At 37.1% G+C, this 17,099-nt stretch overlaps 2 protein-coding genes across 3 annotated transcripts in view; both read left to right on the top strand.

Moving 5' to 3' along the window:
* LOC126366756 (uncharacterized) overlaps positions 1–17,099 on the top strand; it is a 159,149-nt gene that overhangs the window by 104,638 nt on the left and 37,412 nt on the right. The gene's annotated exons all lie outside the window — the stretch shown is intronic.
* Positions 739–12,446, top strand: LOC126366791 (plasmanylethanolamine desaturase). 2 transcript variants are annotated; one of them, XM_050010044.1, is made up of 5 exons: positions 739–1,436; positions 2,084–2,289; positions 6,590–6,808; positions 8,929–9,181; positions 12,061–12,446. In XM_050010044.1, exons 1-5 carry the CDS (start codon positions 1,178–1,180, stop codon positions 12,141–12,143), a joined length of 1,020 nt encoding a protein of 339 aa, XP_049866001.1. In that variant the 5' UTR covers positions 739–1,177; the 3' UTR covers positions 12,144–12,446. The 2 variants fall into 2 exon arrangements, with proteins under 2 accessions (XP_049866001.1, XP_049866010.1); XM_050010053.1 differs by having other exon boundaries at positions 740–1,436; positions 8,929–10,362.

Consider the following 17,099-nt stretch of genomic DNA (forward strand, 5'->3'; position numbering starts at 1 on the left):
AAATGACCACGGTTGATAGTTATTGTTCTGAGATTCCAAAGACCCAAAGAATCGGAATCATAATAATATAATATAGAATCTATACTTGGTCTTTGCTATTTAATGCCAAACTGAATATCACCCCGTCTATCCCTAAAAAATATCTATTTTTTTCCTGTAGAAGTCGGTCGTCTGATAGTAGTACCTATCTTATTATGAGTCTGTGGTGTGGTCTGTGCCTGTGTCTGTGTGACTAACTGACAAATACAAATAACATATTTATTTTATCCATCACCTTTCTGATCCTTTTCCTCGTTCCTTGTTTTTCCTACTAATACGTTTCCCTAACTTTGTTTGTGGCAAATGCGCAAGCCGCGCGAAGCCAAAACATAAGAAAAAAAAAGAAAACTGACAAATACAATAGGTAGGTACTGACCAGTGTTGCCAACTTAGTGGATTTTCCACTAGATCTGGTGGTTTAGATATGTGGTTCGGCGAAAAAATATTAGTTTTAGTGGCTAGTGGATTTTTTAGTGGATTAGAGTCCTTTCAGTTAGCGGTAAGTGACAAATTTAACCACTAACACAACCGAATATGGTTTATGAGTTACTTGAGCGAAAGAACCAATATAAAGTTTATTTATTAGTAATACATACAATTAGTTTCATATTGAGTAAAATCAAGATGCCTAAGCCACAGTACACCCAAAAGTTTCGTGATTGTTGGTTACGTGACCCCGTTTTAAAGGATTGATTGCAAATAGTCGAAAGCACTGGTGGTCCAGTTGCTAAGTGCAAATTATGTGGTATATTATTAAGGAATCATTATTAATAATAATTGAATAATTTACCCTGTCTCTAGCACGTCTTTACCTAAGACGCGGCGCTAAAGAGGGGGAAAAAACATCCCACGATCTGACTGCACTGATTCGGCTTTGGGTTATCTAGTGAAATTCTGGTGGTTTGAGAGACCGCTCAGTTTTAGTGGTTTCTGGTGGTTTGCACGGCCGCATTTGGTGGGCTGGTAAAAATAAAGTTGGCAACACTGGTACTGACTTTACTGACATTTGTTCGAGTTGATCGCTTCAATACAATAGATAATCTGAAAAAAACGTATATTATAATTATAATAGTCTTGTTTTCTAAGAGTATCCTCAACATTACGGTACGCTTAGTTTTGTTTATAAATTTAAAACATTATGGCTATGCCATTGCCGATACCACCCTGTGCTAAAAGGGATGGTCTCAGCGGCCTAGGATGTGAACGTTTTGAATATGCAAGTACGATGGCTACATCATTGCTTGCACCGGTTAAAACCGAACGAGAAATTCTTGAGCATTCAATGTCGGAGGACGACCCGAATGCTAACACCCAGCTGCCCAGTGTGGTTGGCTCGCAACCTCGCTGGGGCCCACGACATCGCGGCGCTCAAGAACTAGCTGAGCTCTACAGTCCAGGTACGTAGCCCATTCCTGCAACTAACTATTGTTATTTAATAATAGATCGCAGTACAAGGGCAGCATTGTGTATGATTTGAATACAACTCTTCTACACATCTGATGATCTTTGCACACTAAGTATATTAAAGTAGAATATTTTTTATTTAAATTTCATAAATAATAAAATGTTTTGAAATGTTTTCAAGGGATTATGTAATTGTGTTCATGTTGATAATCTATTTTTATACTTTTACCACAAGTTATGGGTACATTTTAATTGCATGTATTATCTTAGCTAATTGTTCTCATTAAATAGGTATGTCTTTATTTAAATCTGGTAGGCTTGTAGTAGGTACATGTAATTGATAAACACTTTACCTCTAGTTAAAAATGTCAGGTTGTTTAAAACATGAGCAATCTCCAGTTAGTAAACCTGTAAAGAAATAGTGCTGTGATAAAACTAACTCATTAACCTTTCTCACCTACTATAGTTTAAACACATAATTAATTGAATACCTAACTTAATGAAGGATGCTCAGGTGTACTAGCTTGCTAAGGTTGTTCATGATGAGTAATGTAGGTAGATAACTTATCTCATTACCCTTGAAATGGCCTTTATCTTTTTGAATGTTGCATGATCAATTTAATACATTTTGTTTTGACAGGCAAGAGACTGCAGGAATGGGTGTGTGTGGTGGTTTGTTGTACCTTGTGCATATGCGCCGGAATCCTCATGGCCAGACACATTCGGCCAGATGCGTCACTATTACTAGCTGCCATTGCTGGCGTTCTAACAGCAGATTTTGCTTCTGGCGTAGTGCACTGGGCTGCTGACACATGGGGAGCGGTTGATCTACCTCTTATAGGCAAAGTAATGTGGTTTTATGCAAATAGTTTTAATTGTTTGGTATTTTGAAGGGATTTGGAAAAGCTTATGTGGGCTTAATTCTATTAACAGCAATGCTAACCAAGATAACTGTTACATTGACAACAGCAAATTGTGCACATAAAGTTGCATATTGTACCCAATAACCACAGGTTTGTAGATGGTTTTGGAATACAACAACTAACTTGCTTTTCCATTTCACAGTATATAGTTAAACATATGGAAATTCCCAGGCTAAGTTCTAGAGCAATCTGAATTTAGTAGTAGTGGATGACTCAACATGGCAGGACTCACATTCATTATAAATTCATATGAATTCACTCATGGTCACTATAATAGTAGCTACCGTGTAGTTAGTACTTATACTTTAGATAATAGTAATGGAGTAACTAATATAAATAGACTGTTTATATTTATGGATTTCTATTAGTTACCTCTCAACTTTCTTAGCTGAAATTGTCTAGATACTAATTAAAATAACCAGTGAAATGAGTACATATTAAGCTGTATTAACATTGTAAGTTGTGTAAAATCTTGTGATTTGCTGTTGTCAAATAGTATCAGAGCACAATCACATTTCATCAAAATATCTTTCGCCGGCGAGTCCGCCGACACACCGCGTCTTCCTGCTAACAGTCGCGTGCACAAGGACAATGCACCGGTTGCCGGTTTCCACTAACTCGACACTTGCTCTGTTGTTGATGGCAGTTTTAGACGGTTATTATACTAGTCAATCCACCTAACCTGATGCGTCAAGGTGACGTTATAAGACTTATTACACCTACCTGTCCGATAGGCTAGATGCGTCAAAATCACAGGTGGTTACCATAGGTACTCCTCACCAACTTCCGTTTGCCGATCAGCTGATTGTGTAGTCTAATAGCAAATCGGTGCGTAACAAGAGTAACCATGGTAACCACCCGTGATCTTGACGCATCTGTCCTATCGGACAGGTAGGCGTAATAAGCCCTTAAGGGGTATTGAGATTGGGAGAATCGACGCTTTTAGAATCGCTCGAGATCGTGGTTACATAAGCTATTACGCATCGGACAGGATGGTTTGATTTGGATGGTATAGCCGCTTGTGGCAGGGATCGGAAAACACATTCATAATGATTAGGTACCTACCATTATAAAATCAATTAATCAAAAAGTTTATCAATCAAAATGTTTAACCGAAATTAAATGGTTAACACAGGTTATCAGACTTTTTAAGTTTCGAAGTGGGTACCTACCTACCTATCAAAAAGGGGTATTATATTATTACATTACCTACTTCGAAACTTAAAAAGTCTGATAATATGTGTTCACCATTTAATATTTTTAAAGAAAGCATTGTCATGCAATGAACGATGCGGTAGACTTTTTTGTCAGACCGTTTATCGTTTTGGATATCACCTGTTGGTGACACACTGTGACAAGTTGTGTTAACCAAAACTTTCTCTTAAGCGAATGAATACGTAACTGATGAGGATTCCGAACCCTGCTTTCAGGTGAGATTCAGAGCACCGGAAGTCAGTATCATACACAATTATATATTTACCATTAACATTATTTTTGTTGTATTAGCTAACTTTTTTAATATATTGAGTAGGTACGATAAAAGTCCAATCAGTTTCTTGCAAAGTAATAAATTAACTGGTTGCACTTAATACTTCCTGGTTAGTTGTCGTTTCTGTAATAGACCGAAAATACCTACAAAAACATAAATTTTACAATTATGACAACTAATGGTTTCTTAATTTCACCACTGTTTTCAAATAATTCGCTCAGTGACTGAACTTATGCTCTTTGATTGTAGTACCTATCTACGCTGTAAAAGTAAAACATACATAAAATGAAGCCATTAACAAAGACAAGGCTTGCTTAGTGTACAAGGCTTAACTATACCATTCAAATCATACGTATCGGTGCTCATCATACCTTTGCAGACGGTCACTCGTAATTTAATTTCCGAATCACACCCACCCCACTTGTAGCACTTAAGTTGGTTTGTTAAGAACGAAAGTCGCAACCTCGTTTTTTTACGTCGACGTGCTGGAATTCAGTATGTATTCTGATATTCAACTATACATAAGTTGCTCTATTTCAAAATAATAATTTAATTTTGAAATAGTGCTACGTATGTATTCTGTAGTCTTCACTAGCTTATTAACTCTTTGTACATACATATAGGTACCTAGGTTTCGTTGATATTATGTCAATTAAGCAAGTACTGTTTTATAAGATTCTCGCTACCGCTTAGAAAAATAAATTTCGTTCCGCTAACGCTTAATATTACCTATACGATTAATATAATCAAACCTTAACTGAGTTAGTCTATTCGCTGGCGGCAAACAACCAGTTCCCTATAAGCTCTCCCAGTCTTAGTCTGCACACGCCACACATGAACGAATGCGTGCGTAAATTCTCGAACATTACAATTTATAAAGTATTCCCGCCCCAGATTTCACTTCTTGTGTGCATGAAACTGGTTGGATTTCATTGACGCGCAACTAATGCCCCAGACAAGGTTTTTTTTGCAAATGTGCATACTTCTAAAGAATCATTATATTAATTTCCGTCCCAATTTAGTATTAGGCAAACTTGAGTTATCTTGTTAAAGGCGGCGACCTTTGCTTGAAATAAAAAAATAATCTTTTAATCGCATAGGATTCATGGTTTTGTCAAATATTTGGTAGATTTTATGTTTTAAGTATCACATGATCCGCTAGATATAAAAGCATGTGAAAATTTAAGATGATTGTTTTTACACAAACACAATCAATGAGTCCTTAGCAGTTCGTTGAAAATGTTCACAAGATGAACCTGTCCACTCATAACCGATGCAGCAGTCGTCTTCGTTTAGGCGAGCACCGAGATGTGAAATAAGTCACAGAAACCCACCCAGTCCTTGTAATAACGAAACCCACTCACGCATATAGTAATAGCGAAAACCATTGGGCAATGGTCGAAATTCCGTTCCTCCCCACATTTTGCTTCTCATTGGTCCCCAGCGTAATTAAACACATGAAGTATTTATTATCACCTTCTCTTAGGACCGTACCAAATGGTAAACATATAAAAAAATACATTTTATATACATAACTTCGGTGACTTAAATATACAAAAAAATATCTATTTTCAACTTTTCGCTGACAATTTAGCATAAGATGCGCTGTCTCTGAGATGCGCTATTAAGAATACGAAATCCGTCCTCTTACCAACAGAGTCACTTTGTGGAGACAAACTCTATTTTGAATTTTGATCATTAACTATGGGAACAACAAGTTGATGCAGTTAAAACTATTATTATTTAGGTACATTGTATGTCAATGGTTAGGTACCTATTAATGTTCACTTAACCAGATCGGGAAATACAATCAAGCAAAATGCTAAATAGTACATATAATCTAAATTCGTAACTCTAACAGAAGTTATAAATAATATACACACATACATAACACGCCCGCAATTCATAATGGGGTGGGCAGAGTCACAAGTAATTAGGTACTTACAGACAACTTGCAGTCCCTGTTGATACGAAGTTCTAAGATGGATATGATGAACCTTAAGTGACAAGGGATCAGCCCGATCGCTAATTTCAATTGTCCATCAAACTTAACCTCTCGTCTGCCGGAACGCAGATCTCCATGTTACACAATGTAAAATTGATTGTGTCTGGTATCTCGGTACATAAGAGATTAAATAATAATATACATTTATCTTGTAAATACTTAGTTGGCTTGTTGTGCTCGTGGGAAGTTAAATAGATGAATACATTAGTTTAGTAGGAAATGAAATTTAGTTAGCATAGCTAAGACAGATCTTCGCAATATATGGGACCATTGATTTACATTACCTTATGTCTTTGTACAAAAAGCTCATTTAAATTATTATATCTATGTTTATATTTATTTGGCATTTTAGCGATATGAAAACGAATATTAATGTACCTATTCTGTACTTTTGTGCAATCGATCTACCTACCTAGTTACTATAGTAACATATTAACAATGGATCGATCATTCACTTACTCAATCATCTTCACTCGATGCTTCATTAAATTAATCTGTTAGAAAACTATTGCATTAGGTACCTACTATCTAATCTACTTTTAAGTAGTCTCAAATTCTGGAGGGGTTTGACGATTTTTGCCTCATATCTGTAACGGCTCTACAGTACAGTTGCACAGGCTCGATAGTAGAATCTTCAAATCCTTCTCTTATATGTATAATATTATTCTCAAACACGAAAGATGTTTCAGTTTTCGGGTCTTTACATGTATATTTATGAATCTGTTTCAGAATTTCCTAAGGCCGTTTCGGGAACACCACATCGACCCTACGTCGATAACTCGTCATGACTTCGTTGAAACGAATGGTGACAACTTTGCTATAACCATACCGGTATTAGGACGGATCGTATGGCAACTGCTCACATACGATGATGAATTTATAGATGAACAGTTCCGGTGGATTGCCTATTGGTATCTTTGCTGTATTTTTGTAGCAATGACTAATCAGGTAAATAGCATATATTTTTAGTTAACGTACCTATTGTACTTGTCTATAGGTTTGTCCATAAGTGATTATTGCCGCTGTCTCTACGTGTTCAAATGTCCCATCAATTCCGTAAGCTTCGAGAAGTTTAAGTTAAAATATTATATAAAACAAATTAATTAAGATAAAACAAAAACGTAATATAGTTAGTAGGTAGGTACTCTACAAAACCATTTCCTCGGTATGTCTGTGGGAATAGAGTTCGCTAATCTAAGGAATGAGGGACTTTCCAGGCCACATTTCCTAATTATGGCGTGTGCGTCAAGCTAGCGGCCTCAAAAAAAATGGGCACGAAAAAATAATTTGACCATACCAAAAAATAGTACTTTTATTGAAAAAAATAGTACCTGTTGTAAAAAAATTAGTACCATCACGGTTCTGGATTTATAGCCATGCTTTATTGCACTTGCTAGCTTGACGGTGAGCGAAATTTGGCGAGAGTTAACGACAAGGTCTTTCGCTTTGATTTAAACGCCAAAAAATAGTACCGAAATAGTACTCACCCCCTGCAAAATACCGAAAGTAGTACTTCAACGGTTCCAAAGTTATAAAGGCAGTTCTTTGATCCCGCTAGCTTGACGTTTTGAAAATACCTATTATCTGAGGAATGCTTGCATACTTCAGTTTGTAACTAATGTCAATAAACTCGTATGAAATAGTACTCCCTACCATCATAATTTGGACCTGATTCTCTTTGTAGAAATATGTCAAAAAGTCATTATAACCTATGTCATACATTTATCAAGACAAGTACAGTCGCGAACAAAATTATTACACATGGTCAAGAATGTTGTCAGATTTTAGTATTTTTCCCCATTTTTGGGTAAAAATTGGTGAAGTGCCAGGGTTGTCAGATGAAAGTAATATCATTGTTGAAACTCTTTGAGTTATTCTACAAATACTGCAAATTGTTTATTAACAAACACATCGATCCGTAACAAATTCAACATGAAGGTATAAATTATAAAATAAAACAGCAGATTAAAAATGTATTATGATGTATTAAAACCACAGATTGTTTTCGATAAGAACTAGACCCATGCAGCCATTTTCTATTAAAATTAGTGCATATGGGTGTATGCAATAGGAATTTTTTGTAATAGCAGCACTCTGAAGTGCAAAGAAATGGTAGGGTAGACCTCCAAAATGGCAATACTTACGAATAAATTGTGAGGTTATGTAATTGTCTACGTGACTGTATCAACAACAAATGTATGGCATAGATAGGTTATGATGATTTTTTAACATTTCTACAAAGAGAATCGGATCAAAATTATGATGGTAGGGAGTACTATTTCATACGAGTTTATTGACATTAGTTACATACTGAAGTATGCAAGCGTTCCCCAGATAATAGGTATTTTCAAAAAGTCAAGCTAGCGGGATCAAAGAACTGCCTTTATAACTTGGGAACCGTTGAAGTACTACTTTCGGTATTTTGCAGGGGGTGAGTACTATTTCGGTACTATTTTTTGGCGTTTAAATCAAAGCGAAAGACCTTGTCGTTAACTCTCGCCAAATTTCGCTCACCGTCAAGCTAGCAAGTGCAATAAAACATGGCTATAAATCCAGAACCGTGATGGTACTATTTTTTTATACAACAGGTACTATTTTTTTCAATAAGAGTACTATTTTTTGGTATGGTCAAATTATTTTTTCGTGCCCATTTTTTTTTTTGAGGCCGCTAGCTTGACGCACACATTATGGCGCCGGTTTGACCTTCTAATTTCAAGGATTTCAGATATGTGCATCATTTATTTTTGTTTTTGAATATTAAATGATGACCCTCGTTATTATCACTAACACATCTTCCAACCATTATTATTCTGTTCAAAATAAGTAGTACGAGAGCGGACAGTATCATACTTATCCTACGTCATTGACTACCACGATATGACCAGTTTATAATTGTCACTGTTTTAATAGCCTTTCGAAAAAAATATGGTTGCGTCACCTAACTCTGGAGCGTTTTGTGTAGGAAGCAATTATAGTGACATTTTTTTTGGTGAAATTTACGTCATCGGATACCGCCTGGAGACCCAATACTCAGGTAGTATTTTATTAATGTGTACACATATTTTCAGATACATAAATGGTCTCATACGTACTTTGGACTACCTACGTGGGTGGTATGGCTACAAGAGTGGCACGTAGTGCTGCCGCGCCGCCACCACCGCATCCATCACGTCGCGCCGCACGAGACTTACTTTTGTATTACCACTGGTTGGCTTAACTGGCCATTGGAGAAACTTCGATTCTGGTCTACGTTAGAAGCCATTATTGAGGCCTTGAGTGGTTGTAAACCACGCGCAGACGACATGAAGTGGGCACAAAAACGTTCGTAGGACGCATTCACTTGACATAGTTTTTATAAGTACAAAATCGTCCACATCTACAAAATCAATTATTATACCTACCTTTTTGCTAAGAAGGCTACACAAGCTACGTATTGTGATTCATTGACATTGCTTGTGTTCATATTTAATTATCTACCTTCTGATAAATGTTTTCCTTTACCTAAGTATTCAATATATATTAACCACCAGTCCGCACTGGGCCCGCGTGGTGGTTTAAGGCCCGATCTCCCTATCCATCCCTAGGGAAGGCCCGTGCCCCAGCAGTGGGGACGTTAATGGGCTGATGATGATGATGATGAAGTATTCAATAATTAGGTGTATTTTTGTTGTATTACCTAAAGTAATACTTTATAAGCATTATTGTTTTAAGGACCTATACAAAATATATTACAGAATACTGAATATTGTATAAGGAAGCTCTGTTTGCCTAAAAGTCTGCAACAGACTTGAAATAGTGCCTAGAGGTTTCGAACGCGAACCCTGTGTGACGGTAGCTTAGCTTGCTAGCCGTGCGATGCGCGGCGTACGAGTGAGGTGGCGCACGGCGCCTCACGGTGCTGGATCATGTGTTTGAGATGGTCAAATTAGGTTTAGTACTTTCAGGTTTGAACGTAACTAATATATATACCAACTGCGAGTCGTTTTATACTGCGACCTACAATGTTTGATTAATTTATCGTTAAATAAGGTATTTTTAAAAGCACTGATTGTGTGTTATTGTTAATTGTGATTATTAGATTAAAGCACATTGTCCATCACAAAAACGAATTCTTATCATCAATTGTTATCCAATGGCAATTTGAAATGTATCAAAAACCTAGTCATTTGGACACAAAATAAAATTGTGCTATTAAAGTGCCTCTTGAATGATTGTTTGTCATATTATAAAAGACTTCATAAACAATGACAATACTAGTTTTATGATTTTGCCAGTGATAATTTTAGTTACTATGTTATATAGCTATTACAGAAGCAATATAAACCGTGCTTTTTTACATGATTAAATAATATAATCGCATTTCGCAGGAAAAAGCCATGTTGAAGACAGGATAGTTCTTAAAAAACACAAATTTTAAATAAGTAATATTTTTTATACAGTTTCGCTTAACTTTTTACTGGAACGAAGTGACTCATTTTTATAAAAACTCATTTAAGTATTAGGTAAGTGTAATGCATCTTTTATTTTAGTAATAAAAGTAGTCTACGTAATAATTATTTTATTAAATAATTAATTTTGTGATATTTCGCTGTACACCATACCACCGGTTTGTTAATTGCTCGCATCTAAGTACACCTGAAACGAAAATAGGTTATCGTGATCTGGGAAAAATAATTGAAATATTCGCGTTTTTGTATTTTAATAAACTATAAAAAAGTAAGTGATAAAAATTGCATGTGTAGCCCGCCGATCTTTAAATTCCCCTCCGCCGCAAACTTCACCCCCTGAGGTCGCACTCTCCAATCGCGTCGCATCGAAACCGACGCTACCGCAACGCGCACGCGCGCCGGCCGCGCGGCCCGCGTCCTGCACGCTGATTGGGACTGCGCGAGATTCGTGCTTGAAATGATTGACTCGTATTCTAATTTGCTAATTATCCGTATTTTCTTAATCTTATGTGAGAGACTGTGTTAATAATATTGCTTGTTGCTCCTATTTAGGGTTTTTCGTATCACAACCTGGACTGTTTCATTCGGCCACCCTTGAGAGACCTTGAGGAACTTCACGCACCGAACCCCAAACTACTGACACAGAGCACCATGTCACAAATGGCGCCCTACGTGGGGCGCAAAGGTTTACACTAGTGATTCCAATTTAGAAGCAACAAACAATATTATTAACACAGTCTCTCACATAAGATTAAGAAAATACGGATAATTAGGAAATTATAACAGAATAGAGTCAACCATTTCAAGCACGTTCAAACATGGAATCGAGCGGAGAGCCGAATGTCCCGCCGTCCGATCAGCAGGCCGCGCGGCCTGCGAGCGTGCGCGTTGCGGTAGCGTCGGTTTAGACACTACGCGATTGGAGGGTGCGACCTCAGGGGGTGAAGTATACGGCGGAGGGGAATTTAAGGATCAGCGCTACACATGGTAATACCTAAATCTTTGTTTCTCTACATTCAAGTTAACCAAATAGGTACCCACGAAGTTGTTATTGCTTACTAAATGGCCGACCGCCACCAGGGACGACACCTCGGAATAGAAGAAAGAGGTTATAAGGGCCAAGGGGGCGCGGCCCGCGCGCCGTACAAGTATGAGCAAATAGCCCATACTTTAAAATTGCACTGCAGTTGTCCGCAAACTTTGCGACACAAGGACCTCCACGAAAATATAATATTAAATTGTCGTCTTGTGTCGTTATAACTCGCAGGGCAAGTAGTCAAGAATCGACTATCAATACATCGTGCACGGAGGCAATTTTTTACCAGAAAGCTAAAAATAAAAACTTTAGTTTAATCGGTTATTTATCAAAAAAATAGTTTTGTATTCAGTAACTAACGAATGGTAATAATATTTTTTTTTACCCTGAGTAGTTACCCTATTAAAGGTTAAATCGGCAGCGTTAACGGCCCTTCCAACTTCTCTTCTATTCCGTGGATCTGAACCACGTAACCACAATGTCTACGGTTTTACCTACTACCTCTAATGTGTCTCTCTCTCCTCAATCTGTTACATAAATATTCTGCACAATTCAACATTTTATGTAAATAAGATGATAAGTAGATGATATCTTTCCAGATGCCACTTTCCACAGCAACTAGGTAGTGTCTGGATGGACCTTGAAGTTTGTCATCTCTGGACTCATTCGCTTGCGCCAAAGTTTTACGTATTTTTATAATACCTATTTTGTTACAGATAAATTCGCACATACTATCTTAATTGGGCGTCATATTTTGATGTATCTTATCGAAAACCCAGATTACCTCTTTCTTCAATAAATGGATTGAATTTGTGCCTACGTATCTAGGTAATAAGAATAATAAGCTTAGTCTTTTAAAGTATTTGTAATGCAGCTTACGATTAACGTGTAATAATTAAAAAAGGGAAAAGCCTGAAACAAAGAAAATCAAACATGAATTTTGTACCTTTACGTAATTATAGAAAAATGCGGACCGGTTATTTGACAAGTTTATGTTTTTGCACAATGGAATTAGTATAACTATTCATTGTGAATTGCACAATGTCGTTGTAATTATGAATGTTTAAACTTGCATTTTTGTATTATATGGTTTATTTCACTACTGGAAAATTGTATTATTTAGCATACTTACTTACATACTGAAGTATTGTAGCTACGGTATTACGGCAATAAATTTTTCATTTTGTTTTATGGTTACTGATGCAAAAGTGCCGGGCAGAAAGGGGCAAAGGACCATGACCCTTGTATTATATTCTTTTATGATTTATAAATATACACTCACGCGAGTCACTCATAGTCTTTAATAGACAGAGCCACAAGTAGTAATAATACCACTTGCAACTCTTGATACCTAACGAAGGCCTAAAACGGATATGGTGAACCATTTGGTGATAGATGATCAAAACAGCTCATCGCCCACTAAAATCATTAATGATTTTATGATGAGTATCATCAATGAGGAGGACAGAGCCACAACTAATCGGAAGATAAGTGCAGATACTCTTGATACGAACTGTCTGGTGATAGGTCACCATTCTAATAAAATATCTACGTTGGTACCTAATAATTATGTGCTTACTAAAACGCTTCGAATAGGGCATGTCTCAAATCCGTTGGTCGAAAAAGTGATAGAGATACTTACCGAAAATACTTATACTTAAACATCAGAATTCCATCCAACTGAAACCTGCGAATTTCGATAAAGTCGCCACGGAGCAAAAATATGAACTCGTTAAGACGTTTTGGGGGAGGCCTATGCCCAGCAGTGGGCGTCGTACGGCTGATGATGATGAAGACGTTTCGAATGAAATATTTCTGGAATCTGTTGGTTAAAACGATGGTGCACCAGGAGGTACCCAAAGATCATACTTAAAAACCCGAACCTGCGGCTAAACCCCGCGTAATATTTCTAGTAAGTTACCATAGAACACGTTAAGCCGTTGGTCCCGGATACTACTTACAGATGTTAGTAAGTAGTCAGGGGCCTTTGGCGGCTCAATAGTAACCCTGACACCAGGGTTGATGAGGTTGGTACTCCACAACCCACACGATAGAAGAAGACCATATGACAAAAATATTAACTTGCTAAGACCCCCATTCCGGCTCACCTCCTAGACATGGGGTATTTTATTATGTTAACTTCCTAAATATCCTGAACACATTCCTAAAGAAAAATCTTAGGATCCGTCTCACGCACTCTATACCCCCTTTTTAGTATTTGTTGGTCGAACTACAGCGGTAATTACACCTACCTGTCCGACAGGCTAGGTGCGTCAAAGTCACGGGTGGTCACCATAGTTACTTTCCACCAACTCCAGTTTGCCGATCAGATCGTTTAGTAGCAAATAGGTGGCGGCGAGGCATACATAACCATGGTAACCACCCGTGACCTTGACGCATCTAGCCCGACGGACAGTAGATCAGGTGTAATAATCGTTTATATGATACAAAAAAAGAAAAACCCATTCGGGTCTGTGAGATGATTTGACTTACCGCATCAATAAAATACTGAATAGTATATAGGTATAGCACAAAAAGTCCTCACATTCGTTGGTTTATTGTAGGAATACACATAGGTCGTTTTCATCCGCGTAGACGGCGCGGCGCGGCGTGTCGATTCGTCAACTTTTCAAAGTATTTCATCACCGACTCTGTTATCCACTATAATAGAGATGAAAGTTTCCTTCACGCTGTAAATTTCATTGTATTTTCCAAAAAGTCGGAAAAATACTCGGTCCTTGTTCGGTAAGATTTGGTATTTTACTGAAATATACTGGTAACATTCAATAAATTTCCCCTCCACAGATATTTTTTGAGAGTCCCATTTTCAAAGATTAATTTTAGGTAAAAGTCGTCATTGTTCTCGTCGTCATTATCACCAATATTACATGAAACGAACTCTTTGGATTAACATCATTAGTTAGTTATCACCATTAACATCTTGAGTTGACGTACTTTTGTAAGCTCTGTAAGGCGTAATAAACTCCAAAATGTCTACCGCCGCATACAGCTCGTCGGGTCTTCTTCGAGAAAGTATATACGTTATGTCAAGGATAAGAAGCACACAAACACAGAAAACCCCAGAAAGGTCTAAGTACTTTTTTAACGGTATTATAGCTGGTAACACCAAATACCGCTGGACATGGATGATTTAAATCTAGGACGATGTCCACTAAAGAGAAAGGAAGGTTCTGAAGCACTATGTCATCACATACTTACTTACAACCTGCCACGCAGTTTGAACTCGTATTTCAGGATCACAACATTGCACGTCTTATTTGCGTCTCTGTGAGAAGCAACACGAAGTAGTTTTTGATGTTAGTGATCTGATCTTAATAATCCATACTGGGTGTAAGTGACATCGCGCATCGTAACGAAAACCCTCTAGTCTCAGTAGTACGGTTGTTTTGTCCGGTCACGTACTACTGAGCCCTTTTTAGTCTCATTAGTACGGTTATGACGTCAAACCGAACTGTTGAGCCTATAGCTGTAGTTCGGTTAGTGGTGGGCAAAACCTGGTGTGACCACGAGTCCGAAGGGCTTTAAATAACAGCCGGCATTCGGGCAAAGCTCACTCTGCAGTGAACGTTGGCATATCTATGTACATTGGTATACAAACCAAATATCGACAGAACCTTATTTACATAAAACTGCATCGTATATAGCATCTTAATATGAGTAGAAGAGATGAAATGAATGAAGAAGGGAAGTTAGGCAGAAGAACAGGTTCTAATTTTTTCACAAAGAAAATGATTTTGGTTCCGATTTTTACTATTAAATATGAGTACTGAAGGAGTAGTACTGAGGTACTGAAGTTAAGTACAAGAAGTAAGTAAGTTATGTTATGTTTTTTTACAAAGAAAATTATTTTCGTTCAATATTATTTACTATTTAATAAAAAATATTTCGCTTTCTAATACTTTTTGTGATTTTTATATAACCTCCTTAACCGGACTACTGATACCAAAAAAGTCACATAAGTTCGGTTTGACGTCATAACCGTACTAATGAGACTTTTTTGGTATCAGTAGTTCGGGGCCGGACAAAACAACCGTACTACTGAGACTAGAGGACGAAAACTTTGAGGGATGATTCTGAGTTGATATCAAATGGAATTTCCTGTCTCAAAATTCATGAAAATTATAGTATTTTTTTTCACTCCCACATTGTGTTTTAAGCTCCATAGAGCCCAAATTTAAAATAAATAAATAAAAAATACTAATTTTAAAAATTATCACTGTACAACATCAATAAGTAATAACGTACCTAATACCTATACCTACATTTTCAGCTGTGCACAGGTGAATAGTCAACGGGTCAGTGGCATGGCAACCCGTGAATAAAGTAGGCATTACGAACAGACACTATTTCTTTCTCTGTCACCTGCAGCATAAAAATGCTTCTCTCTCTCTCTCTCTCTCTCTCTCTCTAGTCGTCGGCTCTACTAGGTCGCGGCTGGCGCCTTTGATGCTTTGCGCTAACGCCGCCGCCGCCGCGCTTCCGCTCAGAGTATGGTGTCGTGTTTGTGTGTGCGTGTGATACCTACTTACCGCGGAAGAGACGCGATGTTACATACCTACCTGACGTGACGTGTTCTAGGGTACCTAGGTACTTTTTTTTTCTTTTTGGCATGACGCGGTTTGCGTACGAGGAAACATTTCATAAAAATAAAAGAAATTTAGTGAAACAGGAATTTAGGAAGGATCAGTTATCAGAGGATAGGGATACATAGGATAGGATTATAATTTTATATCATTAACACATATAAATATGGATAAGAATTTATATGTATCAAAGTTATTATATGAAAGAAGGATAGGGATACTAGTAGATAAAGGGATATTTTATAGAAAGTAAGTTACGATATAAAAAAATTGTGTTATTTATAGGACAAGCAAGAAATATGTGGTTAACATCGGCAACGTCCAGCCCGCAGTCACATATATCTATGTGACTATGTGACATCTATTATACCTTTAGCGAGTTGAGCTGAAGTGTGTCCTAACCGCATATGGATAAGACAACTTGTAGCCCTTTTACTAAATTTAAATCGGAAAAACCACGGTTTGAAAAGTAAGCTAGGTTAGATTAAAGCCTTTGCTTCGACTACTTTTCTCCCATTCACCTAGGTACTTCATCCGAAGGAATAACAATTAAGGTAAGGTAAGAGTAGTTTTTTTAAAAGTTAGGTACATTTTAATAACTGGTAGGTAGGTACTGTGCGTGAAAAATCGTGGCAGTATGTTACCTACTTCGACAAACTCGAAAATTTTTAAACGTTGAATCTTTAAGCATCTAAATAAACGAGAACGAAAACACCTACCTAGGTATCAACATCGTTTCACGCACGCGTAACGTAGGTAGGTTTAGCGACTGTTTCGCGTTGTTCGATTTACATTGCGGTGCAGTAAAAACTCAAAATCGTAATTAAACAGTTGTGACTAGAATAACACCTACCATCGTTTTTAGTACAGTCAAATAGATGTTCCATTTTTTTTTTCGTTACGATGTCACTAACACCCATTGTATTTGTTTATATATAAATCTGGCTTAAACTGAAGTGAAGGTTATTCTCGCGACATTTTGTGAAAGTTATTTTTTTGTATAAGGAGAATAAATCTAAGAAATCCATATTTTGCTTTAAGAAGGCTATAGGACACTCTTTTTCTTATATATGTTTAAAGTTAAAACGATTTTATTCTAAATTTGCATTGAGATAGCTTTTTCCAATTTTACCGAATGAAATTTACTTAAT

Source organism: Pectinophora gossypiella, chromosome 1 (genome assembly GCF_024362695.1).
Source record: "Pectinophora gossypiella chromosome 1, ilPecGoss1.1, whole genome shotgun sequence".
Lineage (NCBI taxonomy): Eukaryota > Metazoa > Arthropoda > Insecta > Lepidoptera > Gelechiidae > Pectinophora > Pectinophora gossypiella.